The sequence below is a fragment of the Symphalangus syndactylus genome, chromosome 2, assembly GCF_028878055.3.
Source record: "Symphalangus syndactylus isolate Jambi chromosome 2, NHGRI_mSymSyn1-v2.1_pri, whole genome shotgun sequence".
Classification (NCBI taxonomy): Eukaryota; Metazoa; Chordata; class Mammalia; order Primates; family Hylobatidae; genus Symphalangus; species Symphalangus syndactylus.
The window spans coordinates 27,915,098-27,926,701 of NC_072424.2; the positions used below are offsets into that span (position 1 = coordinate 27,915,098).

General features: G+C 41.5%; 1 protein-coding gene across 2 annotated transcripts in view; it reads right to left on the minus strand.

Moving 5' to 3' along the window:
- Nucleotides 1-10,590, minus strand: part of SMC3 (structural maintenance of chromosomes 3) — a 37,441-nt gene extending 26,851 nt beyond the window's left edge. For both annotated transcript variants that reach the window (XM_055249489.2, XM_063626005.1), the window contains exons 1-6: nt 10,201-10,590; nt 9,020-9,095; nt 4,325-4,363; nt 2,360-2,427; nt 1,916-1,987; nt 572-651 (exon numbers count right to left, since the gene is read on the minus strand). In XM_055249489.2, the coding sequence (XP_055105464.1) occupies nt 572-651; nt 1,916-1,987; nt 2,360-2,427; nt 4,325-4,363; nt 9,020-9,095; nt 10,201-10,215 (350 nt within the window). In that variant the 5' untranslated portion in view covers nt 10,216-10,590. The remainder of the gene's footprint in view (nt 1-571; nt 652-1,915; nt 1,988-2,359; nt 2,428-4,324; nt 4,364-9,019; nt 9,096-10,200) is intronic.
- Nucleotides 10,591-11,604: the final 1,014 nt, after the last annotated feature.

Here is an 11,604-nt window from a genome sequence, read left to right on the forward strand (position 1 = left end):
TTATGTTTATCCTCTATATCTTGACTTGTTGAAGATGAAGCAAATATTCCTCATATATGAAGCAGGTAAAAGAATACTTTTACTCTTATGTAAGGAAATCATAAAGAAAAATGCAGGCTGGGCGCAATGGCTCACGCCTATAATCCCAGCACTTTGGGAGGCCAAAGCAGGCAGATCACAAGGTCAAGAGTTCGAGACCAGCCTGCCAACATGGTGAAACCCCATCTCTACTAAGAATACAAAAAGTAGCCGGGTGTGGTGGCACCTGCCTGCAATCCCAGCTACTCAGAAGGCTGAGGCAGCAGAATAGCTTGAACCCAGGAGGTGGAGGTTGCAGTGAGCCGAGATTGTGCCACTGCACTCCAGCCTGGGCAACAGAGCGAGACTCCGTATTGAGAAAAAGAAAAATGCTGGCTGGGCGTGGTGGCTCATGTCTGTAATCCCAGCACTTTAGGAAGCCGAGGTGGATCATTTGAGGCCAAGAGTTCGAGACCAACCTGGCCAACACAGCAACACCCCATCTCTATTTAAGTACATATTCAATTTTTTTCAAAAAAAGAAAAATGCTTACGTGACCATCTTCTTGTCTAAGAAATACTGATCCTTTTTGGCACCAATAACTCTTCGAAGTGAAACTTCCTCTTTATCAATCTAAGAAAAAATGTTAAAGCCCAAAGTTAATTTAATAGTAAAGGAGAAAACTTTTTAAATAAGGTCATTTTGAAGTCCTTGCCCATAACTATTTATTTTAAAATTTCAATTATCTCACTAAAAATAATACTACAAATACTCAATACTCTTAACCAAGACACTTTTCACAAGTTTGTACATTCCCATTCGTTAACAGAGTATTCACTGTCATTTTAAGATAAAATCAGTATATAAACTGTAATTATTATAACAAATTATAAAAGCTTAAAAAGTTTCAAAGTATGAAGAAAATCAGCTAAACCAATTAAATTCTCAACATTACATTAAAAAAAAAAGTTACTGCTTCCTTCCTTCCTTCCTTCCCCACGCCCCGTCTGGGAGGTGGGGAGCGCCTCTGCCCAGCCACCCATAGTCTGGGAAGTGAGGAGCGCCACTGCCCGGCCGCCCATCGTCTGGGAGGTGAGGAGCGCCTCTGCCCGGCCGCCCTGTCTGGGAAGTGAGGAGCGCCTCTGCCCGGCCGCCCCGTCTGGGAAGAAGTGAGGAGCGCCTCTGCCCGGCCGCCCCGTCTGGGAAGAAGTGAGGAGCACCTCTGCCCCGCCACCCATCATCTGGGAAGTGAGGAGTGCCTCTGCCCGGCCACCCATCGTCTGGGAAGTGAGGAGCGCCTCTGCCCTGCCACCCATCGTCTGGGAAGTGAAGAGCGCCTCTGCCCGGCTGCCCCGTCTGGGATGTGGGGAGCGCCTCTGCCCGACCGCCCCGTCTGGGAGGTCTACCACGGAGGCCAGAAGCAATGTGGGGGCTGGACGTGGTGGCTCACACCTGTAGTCCCGGCGCTCTGGGAGGCCGAGGCGGGTTGATCACTTCAGGCTGGGAGTTCGAGACCAGCCTGGTCAACATGGCGAAACATATGAAAAATACAACAGACAAACCAACCAACCAACCCAGCGACAACAAAACAGGTCTACCCTGGAGTCATACTCTAATTTTTTCTATTTTCCTCCCTTTCTGATCCTTTATCCCACTTTCTTTTTCTTCCTCTTCCTTCTCCTTCTTCTTTGTCAAATAGAGGATTGAGTTATTATCATTGATCCATACAAAGTCCCTCTCTCATTTTCTTTAATTCCCACTCCCCATTTCTATTCCCCGTCTTCCCATGTGCAACCTTCCTAATATGTTTGATACGCATCTTTTTGTTTGTATGTGTTTTTAGAAAATGTTTAGTTTTGTGTGCAAAAAAAAATTAATAAAAAAAAAAGTTACTTACTGGTAACCGGTTGTCTGAATTATCAAAAATAATCTCCACAAAAGCAGAAATAACACGAGGACCAGTACCTTCCTAAAAATGAAAGAAGTGAGAAATTTGCCATTTAAGTAGGATATTCATATCCTTTAAAGGATTCTTAAAGTCTAGGGCATAATAACAAGTCTGATTCAATGGAGAAAAATTTCTACTAGATTCATATATACACACACACACTAATCTAACGTCTCTGCTCTTTTTCTCCTAAACCACTGTATAAAAATTGGGCTTTTATCTGGCATTAACATGTTAGGCTAAATTTCACAGCAGAGTAACACACTTATGAGATACATTGTGTCTTGTTCACAAAGAATCTGAAACTTGAACAAATGCTTTTTTAACCAGCACGGAAAATTTATTTTTAAAATACATGTGATATCAATAATGTCTTAAAGCAGTCTCACTCACATGCAATAAAGCCAACCGCTGTTCTGGACGAAGATGACTAAACTCATCACTGAGAACAAACTGAATTGCTGGAAATACAAAAACAACTATTAGTATACCCTAAAAAAGTGTTTATAACTTATTTATAACTTCCCACACCTCAATAGAACACAGTGTGTCCGGTAATAGACAATGCAAATAAATTATATTTCATATGGACAAAAGGAAATGCAGAAAATGTGCCTGCACAACAGACTAATTAGGTAGGAAATGATATAAGAAAAATACTGAGAAATCTTCATTGAAATATTTAAAGTAAGAAAATAAAGAGAAACCACCGAGATACATGAAAACAGACAAGCAAAACTAAGGTATACCTCTGGCTCAAAGTGTACACTGACTGGATTAGGTTAACACTGTATTTGCTTTTTTCCCCACTAGACATAAATGGTATGAGTTAAAATCCTTTTTAACAAAGTAGGATGTATTTTGAGAATATGCTTAAGCAGATACTTTACCAAAAGAAATAAAACTAAGGAAATACAGGGAAATGTTTGAGATGCCCAACTTCTACTACACTTCTTATACTATACTGAGCTCTGTAAGAAGGGGCCATTCCTACTTCGATATAGAGTACCTAACTGGACCACCCTGCCTAGGAAGTGGAGCACTTTACTCAGCTGTTCTTGTCCCAGTCCACCCAAGAGACCGCTGGCACTGTGTGTGTGGAGGTGGTGGGGGTGCCCACATCAGCAAGTACGTGCATAAGCATTAATGTGTGTGCTGTGGACACAGGTCGGGGTGAGGAGACTTCACACTGCCCTCATCCCTGGAGATTCTGAAATACTTCCACTTCAGTCCACTCTCTCATCATTGCCAAATTACAACCACAATAGGATATACAGGCTAGAGAGTGCCTTTCAGATTCGTGTGCACAGAAGAGATAGAACCTTTGCTCTTATTAAGCCAGTCCACTAAATGCCCCTTTCCCTCAAGCATTACCCAACTAAAAATTTCAAATTTTTCAACCTACTCCTTAACTGTCTAATTTTGTTAAAATGTTTTTCTCCTCAAAGGATTTGTTAACAGAGGCATTGCTATTTATACTTAAATGCAATTTATCTTTAGAGAGAATTTTCAAAGCTCTATTTACTATCTTCAAACTGACAACAGTCTGTTCAGTTTCAAGTTTTTTATACCTCTTCATCCTTTACAAAGATGATTGGTTTAGAAAACGTTTTTAAGGCCGGGCGCGGTGGCTCACGCTTGTAATCCCAGCACTTTGGGAGGCCGAGGCAGGCGGATCACGAGGTCAGGAGATCGAGACCACGGTGAAACCCCGTCTCTCTAAAAAACACAAAAAATTAGCCGGGCGCAGTGGCGGGCGCCTGTAGTCCCAGCTACTCAGGAGGCTGAGGCAGGAGAATGGCGTGAACCCGGGAGGCGGAGCTTGCAGTGAGCCGAGATCGCGCCACTGCACTCCAGCCTGGGCGACAGAGCGAGACTCCGTCTCAAAAAAAAAAAAAAGAAAACGTTTTTAAAAAGGTGAAATAAGAAAGATGAACCATTTTCCAATACAATACTATCAACTATTCTACTGCATTTACATACATTTAAAATATGCATTTATAACATTTATATATTACATTCAAGTTTAAAAAGCATTTTCATACAAACTATTGCATTCCATTCTTACAAACGATCTAAGGTAGACAGGGCAAACATCCAAACATCTCCATTTTTAAAGTGAAAAGAAAAATTTGAGAGGCTATGTGTTTTGCCCAGTCTCACATAGCTAATCAGCCACTGGGTATAAAGCAGAATCCAGATCTGTATACTCTAAACCCTCTACACTAAGCTGCAATCCCATATAAAGTTATTTCTTGGGTTTCATGCATACATAACCTCAGAAAATTAGTGATTTTAATAATCTACCCTAAGATACCCAGGTCTTAATATATTTACAATTCAAAAAGCAACACCTACCATAAAAAAAGTTACTTTTTCCAGATCCATTTCTGCCCACTGGAAAATTTCAAAAAGTACAAGTTATTTTACATAAAAACCAATAAAATTAAAACTGTTTACCTTTTTAAAAATACTCAATATTTTTAAAATCCAATTTTCTAATACATCTTAACATCTGAAATTAAACAGTGAACAAAAGAAACCAATAAAACAACTATAATCACCAAATGAATTCAATTTTTATACAGATTTCTAATAGTTTTTTCTTTAAAGATATTCACAGTTGATCCATTTGCTCTTACCCAATAGTTTAAAATGAATAGGAATAGCTAAATATACTACCTGGCTCTTATAATATCATATTACAATGGATATATAGTTCTATTTTAACTATATATGATATGTGTAACAATTTAAAGATTCATATATTGCTAATGTTCTAAAACAATCATTTTAAATCCTTAAAGTGTTCTCATGTTTACAATCAACCCTATATTATCAAGTGTAGTCTCATAGAACCACAAAAGTATAAATAATTTTAAGGTACTTTTTGACTAACAAAATTCAAATATAAGCAATTCAATACATAAAAGGGTATCAAATCCTTTTGATTTTAAGTGTATTTGTTTAGTGAAATTTTCAGTGTTAAGACTCATAAATAACTATGTCAGTCTTCTCAATCTTCAGCCAGAAATATCCTGAGCAAATTAACCACAAAGTTACCACCTTTAATGCAAAGTAAATCTCAAAAAGATCATTTACGTCATGCCAGAAAGGACGTACTTTTTAAAAAAACGCATATGACAGACACAGGAGCCAGCTTGAAGGGGGCTTTCAGTAGCTAAAACTAGGGGTAATCTGAGCATCAAAATGGCCAAATAAATTATAAATTATTGGTGGGGGGAATAATCCATGCATCCATACCAATAATAAAAAGATAAATAAGTAGGTAAGGAAGGAGGAGAATTACCAAATGCCAAGTTGTAAATGTGAAAGGAGTGCTGGAAATGAAAAATCATTTTGTGACCGTCAGAATAAAGGCAAGGGTCATCAACAGATGGTAAATGCAGGCACAAAGTTTGAAAAGCAGCACAAGATTTACATGGTCCAAAAGCATCTGCCTATATTACTTATTAGCTGCAAGGGAAAAAATAATACCTACACAGTGGAAACATCAGACCTTGACTGGGTGATCAAAAGTAAGAGTCAGACAGACCTCATGTGCCTCCAGATGTGATATCCTGAGAAGGACACAACATCACTTATGTCTTAATTCTCAAAAATAACAATGTTATAAAAGACAAAGGAAGGCTGTGGAAATGATCCAGACTAAAGGAGACTAAAGAGGCATGACAACTATGCAATACCTGCTCCTAAATTAGATCCTGTACTGGAGGGGGAAAAATGCTATCAAGAACATTTCTGGGTCAGTCAACATAGCTGGAAAATGGACAGATTACTATGTATTAAATTACTTAAGTTGTAAATTGTACTGTGATTATGAAAGAGAATATCCCTCCTCTCAGAAAGTACACATTAAAGTCAGAGGTAAAGGACCATGGTGTAAATAACTTTAAGGAAAAAGGTGTGTAATGAGTGGAAACGCTACAGCAAGTGGGGAAAATGTTAACAATAGGTGAATCTAGGTAAAGGGTTTATGAGTAGTCTCTGAGCAGTTCTTATTGGGGCAATTTTTCTGTAAATTTGGAACTATTTCTAAATAAAAGTTTAAGATGACAATTTATCATTAAATGAATAAATATTTCAAACCACAATCCATCTATAAATAACTGAAATTTTAAGAATTTCCTTTTAAGAATTACTCCTACCTACAGAGTGGAACACTATATAGCAATTTTAAAAGATGCTGAATATTTAATAAAGATATTTCAAGATTTATCCTAAAGGAGAATAACAGATTACCAGTAAGTTATATGATGAACCCATTTTTATTTAAATACATATTAAAAAGATGTATACAAAGACTAAAAACGTACTGAGGTAAACACAGTTTATATGTGGCCCCAGATTCACCTTTCTCAACCCAGGCCTTGGCTGCCAATCAATGGTAATGCTCAGTCTCCTAATACCTCTGGTAGATTCAAGCTACCTTGGGAGTACATTCAGGTACTCCTGAATTGTGAACATGGAAAGGAGGCTATAATTCCCTGACTACTTCCGGGTGTTAGTTCCCAGAGCACCACAATCCAAAAGCTTGGAGGCATCAATGCCAGACGCAGAAAACTTTGACCAACGAAAGACAGGTGCCAGCAAACAAATCCTTGTTGGAATCCAAATCCATTCCTCTATCATCTGACCTTTCTAAGGCATGGTGGGTCCACGAAGTCTGTGAGTTATTCAACATGACTGCAAACCACCTGTGTCTTCTTGAGACCTCTGCGACCAGCTTTTCTCTTCATTCTTGCCCTCAAACTGCACCTCCCATTAAAGCCTTAGCAGCTAATCCTGTCTGTGCTGTTTTCTAGGAAACCAGGACTAATCATAAGTATAGACTGGTATTATTAAGAATGGTTATCTCTGAAGAATCATGGTGTGCAGTAAAAAACAAAGAATGGTTATCTCTGGGTAAAAGGATTATAGTTTATCTTAATTTTCTTCCTTTTAGCTTTTCCATAATGCTCTATAACATGTATTTCTTTTGTTAAAAGGTTAGGGGGAAAAAATCCCTAAAAAGGTGTATGTTTGATGCATATACCCAACATCAGTACAAGAGATATTTTTTAATAGTCAACATCATTCATCAATCAAAGTGGTATGCTTTCACCAGATATTTTTAAGGCAAATCTCAGTACATAACTACTTTTGGTCTTTCTTAATATTATTAATGTATCTGGTTTTAAAACGTGTTTAATCAGTATTGTTATCTTGGGTTCATTTGTTTTAGTTAAACAAAACCATTTTCCTTTGCAACAGTCACTATTAACAAATCTAATGCTGCAATCACAGAAATAAAACAGCTAACTGATAATAGCTAAAACAATGGTATTTGATGGACCTTATAGAAAAAATGTAATCATTCTAGCTAACAAGTTACTTTACAGATCATTTATAGAATCACACAAATGAAATATTAAGATACTTATTTTAAGGTGCAAGTTAAAGAAAACAGAAATCTCATTATTCTTATTTTTCTACATTTCTAAAGAGTTTCTGATTGATGAAAAAAATGAGAAAGTACTTATATGTAAGCAACACCTCAGTACAATTAAGCCACCCTATGGCATGTCAATTCAATTAAATGACTTCAGTAGATAGGGCACACGCGGGAAAAAAAAGTATGCCTTCTTTATTCCCAACTACAAGGCTGCTATTGATAAATCGAGGGCAAAAAAAACTGCCTTCAATTTTATCATTTTATACAAAATAAAGTATGATTCTCTAAAGGTCTTCTGGAAACATTAGTAATATGAATCTCACCCACGCGCCACAGACTGAATTGTGTCCCCCTGAAACAAGTGACACCTTAATCCTGAATGTGATAGTAGTATTTGGACATGGGGGCCCCTGGAAGATGATTATGGTTAAATGAGGACATGAGGATGGGGCCATGTGAGCACACAGCAAGACAGCAGCTGTCTATAAGCCAGGAAGAGAGCCTCACCAGAACCTAACCATGCAGGTATCCTGATCATGGATGTCTGACCTCCAGACTACGAGAAAAAAAATATCTTGTTTAAGCCAGCAGTCTATGGTATTTTGTGATGGCTGCCTTAGCAAACTAATATACCACTTAGTTTGGACTCTGTACAGCAAAACTGTGTCAACAGCAGTCTGTTTTTCTGGTGTCCAGAAGCACTCCTTTCATCTATCCTGTTAAATACTCAGCAGAATGTCTGAAAACATTTTTGTTAGCTGTATCAGCAAAATGCACACTACAATCTGAGCAATCTATAATGACTACATATTGTTAATGGCAATCACCATCAGCTCTTTATCCTCACACTTACATAAGGTTTCTCATTTAATCTTCTCAACAGCCCTATGAGACAGGTATCATCTCCACTTTACAAATGAGAAAACTGAAGCTTCTCAGAAAGTGAAAAAGAACGTGTGCCACCACTGGGATTTTTTTTTTTTTTTTAATTATACTAGGGTACATGTGCACAACATGCAGGTTTGTTACATCGGTATACATGTGCCATGTTGGTTTGCTGCACCCATCAACTCGACATTTACATTAGGTATTTCTCCTAATGCTATCCTTCCCCCAGACCCCCACCCCCCTACAACTGGGATTTGAACCCCATTCTGTTATGCTACAAAGTTTATGCTCTTCCAATCTAGCTACATGGTCTGTCCTTAGAGACATTGACTGCTGGGGGTGGGGGAGAATCCTGGGATCTACTTTGTGAATAAAAATTGTCTGTCTCTGAAATAATGCAACAGTCAGCATTTTAACTAGGATATATAACAAGAACAGAAGAGCGGAAAAGCTTTAAAACACTCTTACACACACATACAAGACTACCCAGATAAAAAATGTATAACTTATGAGTGTTTTATCCAAACATTTTAAGTTTATAAAAATAAGCAATTCATCAGTGCAATAAGACAGAAAAGTTATTTCAAGCAGAAAAATATAACTTAATATTCAAAGACAATTCCTGTCTCCTTTAGCCAATATACAAATTGACAGAATTTACGTTATCTGTATAGACTATAAATATGACCGAGTAAACCAAGAACACTTACCAATCACATTATGTTTTGAACTGAAGGGATCTACAATTGTTTGATCTCTGTAACTTCGAAAACCCTGGATAATCACCTAGTAAATAAAAAACATTTTTGAGAACCCACCGCCAAAAAAAATACATTAACATTTTTCTCTTGCATTTCTTTCTTGTTTCTCATTTAATGCAATATAGAAAACTCGCAATTTCATATAAGAAAAATTCATTTTGGAAAGGGATCAAAAATCTGCTAAAAAAAAAAAAAAGTCCTTTTATCGGTAATCTTTGCCAGGGCAATGCTGCTGGGTTTTATTTTTTTTAGGAGTTACAGTTGTCAACCTGTTAAGGACCTTTCAAAATCAAGAACACTGTGTGAGCTTAACTGGAACACTAAACGCTGCAGTACAATAGCAAGTCTATCCAGCAGGCCGACGGGCCCCAGCTCTCCCGACTCCAAGACCACCGAGTGCTGCTTTCAGTCACTCACGCCGGCCAGCCAGAAAGCGCCCACGTTCCAAAGAAGGAGTGCTCAGAGCCCGACGGACCCAATAGAAAACCGTCTCCAAGGCCGTGTGCCTGGGCTCATCTTTGTGGTGGACTCCCGCGCGGGAAGACCATTTTGACAGAAGTAAACAACCGAGGGAGGCGGCGCTCCGCATCCTGCAAGCAGGAGGGTCCCGCTCACTTCGCGGGTTAAACCGGGAGAGGAACGGCCCCCCGCAGTGACAGGTGACGACACCCCAGCCAGTGCCCCCAGGGCCGCCCCCGGGCCGGGGAGGCCACCTTTCCACACATCCCATACACATGGCCCGTGCGAGGCCACCCCTGCAGGACCACACAGCCCTTCCCGCCCACGGCCGCCCCGGCGCGGTGCCCCCGCCAGCTCTGGGGCCGCCCAGGAAGGCCCAGACCCTCCCAGCGGCCCGCCCGCCGGCCCTTCCACACCTCTCGGAGATCCTGCCTCTCCCAGACGAGCGCCAGCGAGGAGGCCCGGGCTGCAAAGGAGGGCCCCAATTCTCCGCGACCCCGCAGCCGGGGCACTCGCGGGGCCCGGGTCTCCCTCCTCCCCCACAGTCCCCGCCCAGCCCTGGTCCAGCCTGTGGAGAGAGGGGAGAGGCTGCGGGTGGCGCCGCAACACTCCCGCCTCAAGGAGCGGTCCTTACCGGCCCACGACGGGATGGAGAGACGCGAAGGCCTTACCTGCTTTATGTACATGATTCCGGGCCCCTGGCCTGGAAGGAGACCTGCCCCGGAGCAGCAACTGCGCGGCTGCAGGGTCAGGTGAGGCGCCTACGCGACCCCTCCCCCAAAGCGCCGCTCGCTCCCCTCCAGCCAAACAAAATGGCGGCGCTCGTGGGGGCGGAGTCCGCGCCTCGGACGGAACCACCTGGCAGCCTTCACAGGGCGTAGGAGGAGTCAAGTTCAGGTCTGCTGTTTCTTTTAGGCAAAACCAGTCCTCCACAGCGTTGTTTGGTGGATTTCATTTGAATCTAGAATTCTGTAGCTAACGCTTTCCTGAGACTTAGTCAAAAGCTTCACTCGGAGAATCTACGACCGTAAGGTTGGTCCGTACCACCTCCGAGCGCGGGGCCAATGGTCGCGTCCACAAGCGGGGGAAAGGTTCCGCGCCAAAGCCAAGTGGGAGACTCCGAGGGCCAGTAGCGCAGCGGGCCGTCGGCCACGTGATTCCGCGCTGTTTAAAAAAGCGGACCTCGCGCGCACTGTGCTAGCCTTGGAACACATGGAATGCTGGTGGTTCTTGGAATTCTGTGTGCGGAGTCCCTGCTGCCCCTTTGTTATCGCTCTCCCTAGGAACGTTTACAATCTTAGCACGCCACAAGCTGGTTCCGAATTGCCCACTCGCAGGACAAGCCCGAAGGGATTTGTCAATGCTCGAAAATTTGTTTTAATAATGTGATAATTCTCTCGGGAACTGTTTCTGCCTTGCCATCTGCTATAAATGTAGGCAGATCTGTACAATTGCAACAAAGATTTAGGTAAGGCTGAAAGCTTTTAATCCACTTTAAAAAAAAAAAAAAAACAGCCTGAAAGATACTAGGTGCTAGTGGTAACCCTAGGTCTATCTGATCCCTATCAGTCTTGGGAGAAAAACATCATTCGTTTAGAAAATGAATCTCTGGGCCGCTCTGAAATTACTTGCTGGGAAGAGAACAAAATAACTACCCAAATCATCCCCAGCCCTCCAGCCCGCTGCTGGAGGCAATTCTGGCCCTAATTATTTCTAGATTGAACTATTTTTAATAGCCTCCTAACTGCCTCTGCTAACCAGGGTATCTCCCTAGGAGTCCTTTATCTGGAGCCCGGATCAAATCCTATCCAGCCCTTTGTTTAAAAAAATAAATAGGCCAGGTTGAGTGGCTCAAGCGTGTAATCCCAGCACTTTGGGAGGCTGAGGGGAGAGGATCACCTGACGTCACGAGTTTAAGACCAGCCTGGCTAGCATGGCGAAACCCCCGTCTGTACTCAAAATACAAAAATCAGCTGGGCGTCGTGGCGGGCGCCTGTAATCCCAGTTACTCGGGAGGCTGGGGCAGGAGAATTGCTTGAATCCAGGAGGCAGAGGTTGCAGTGAGCCAAGATCAC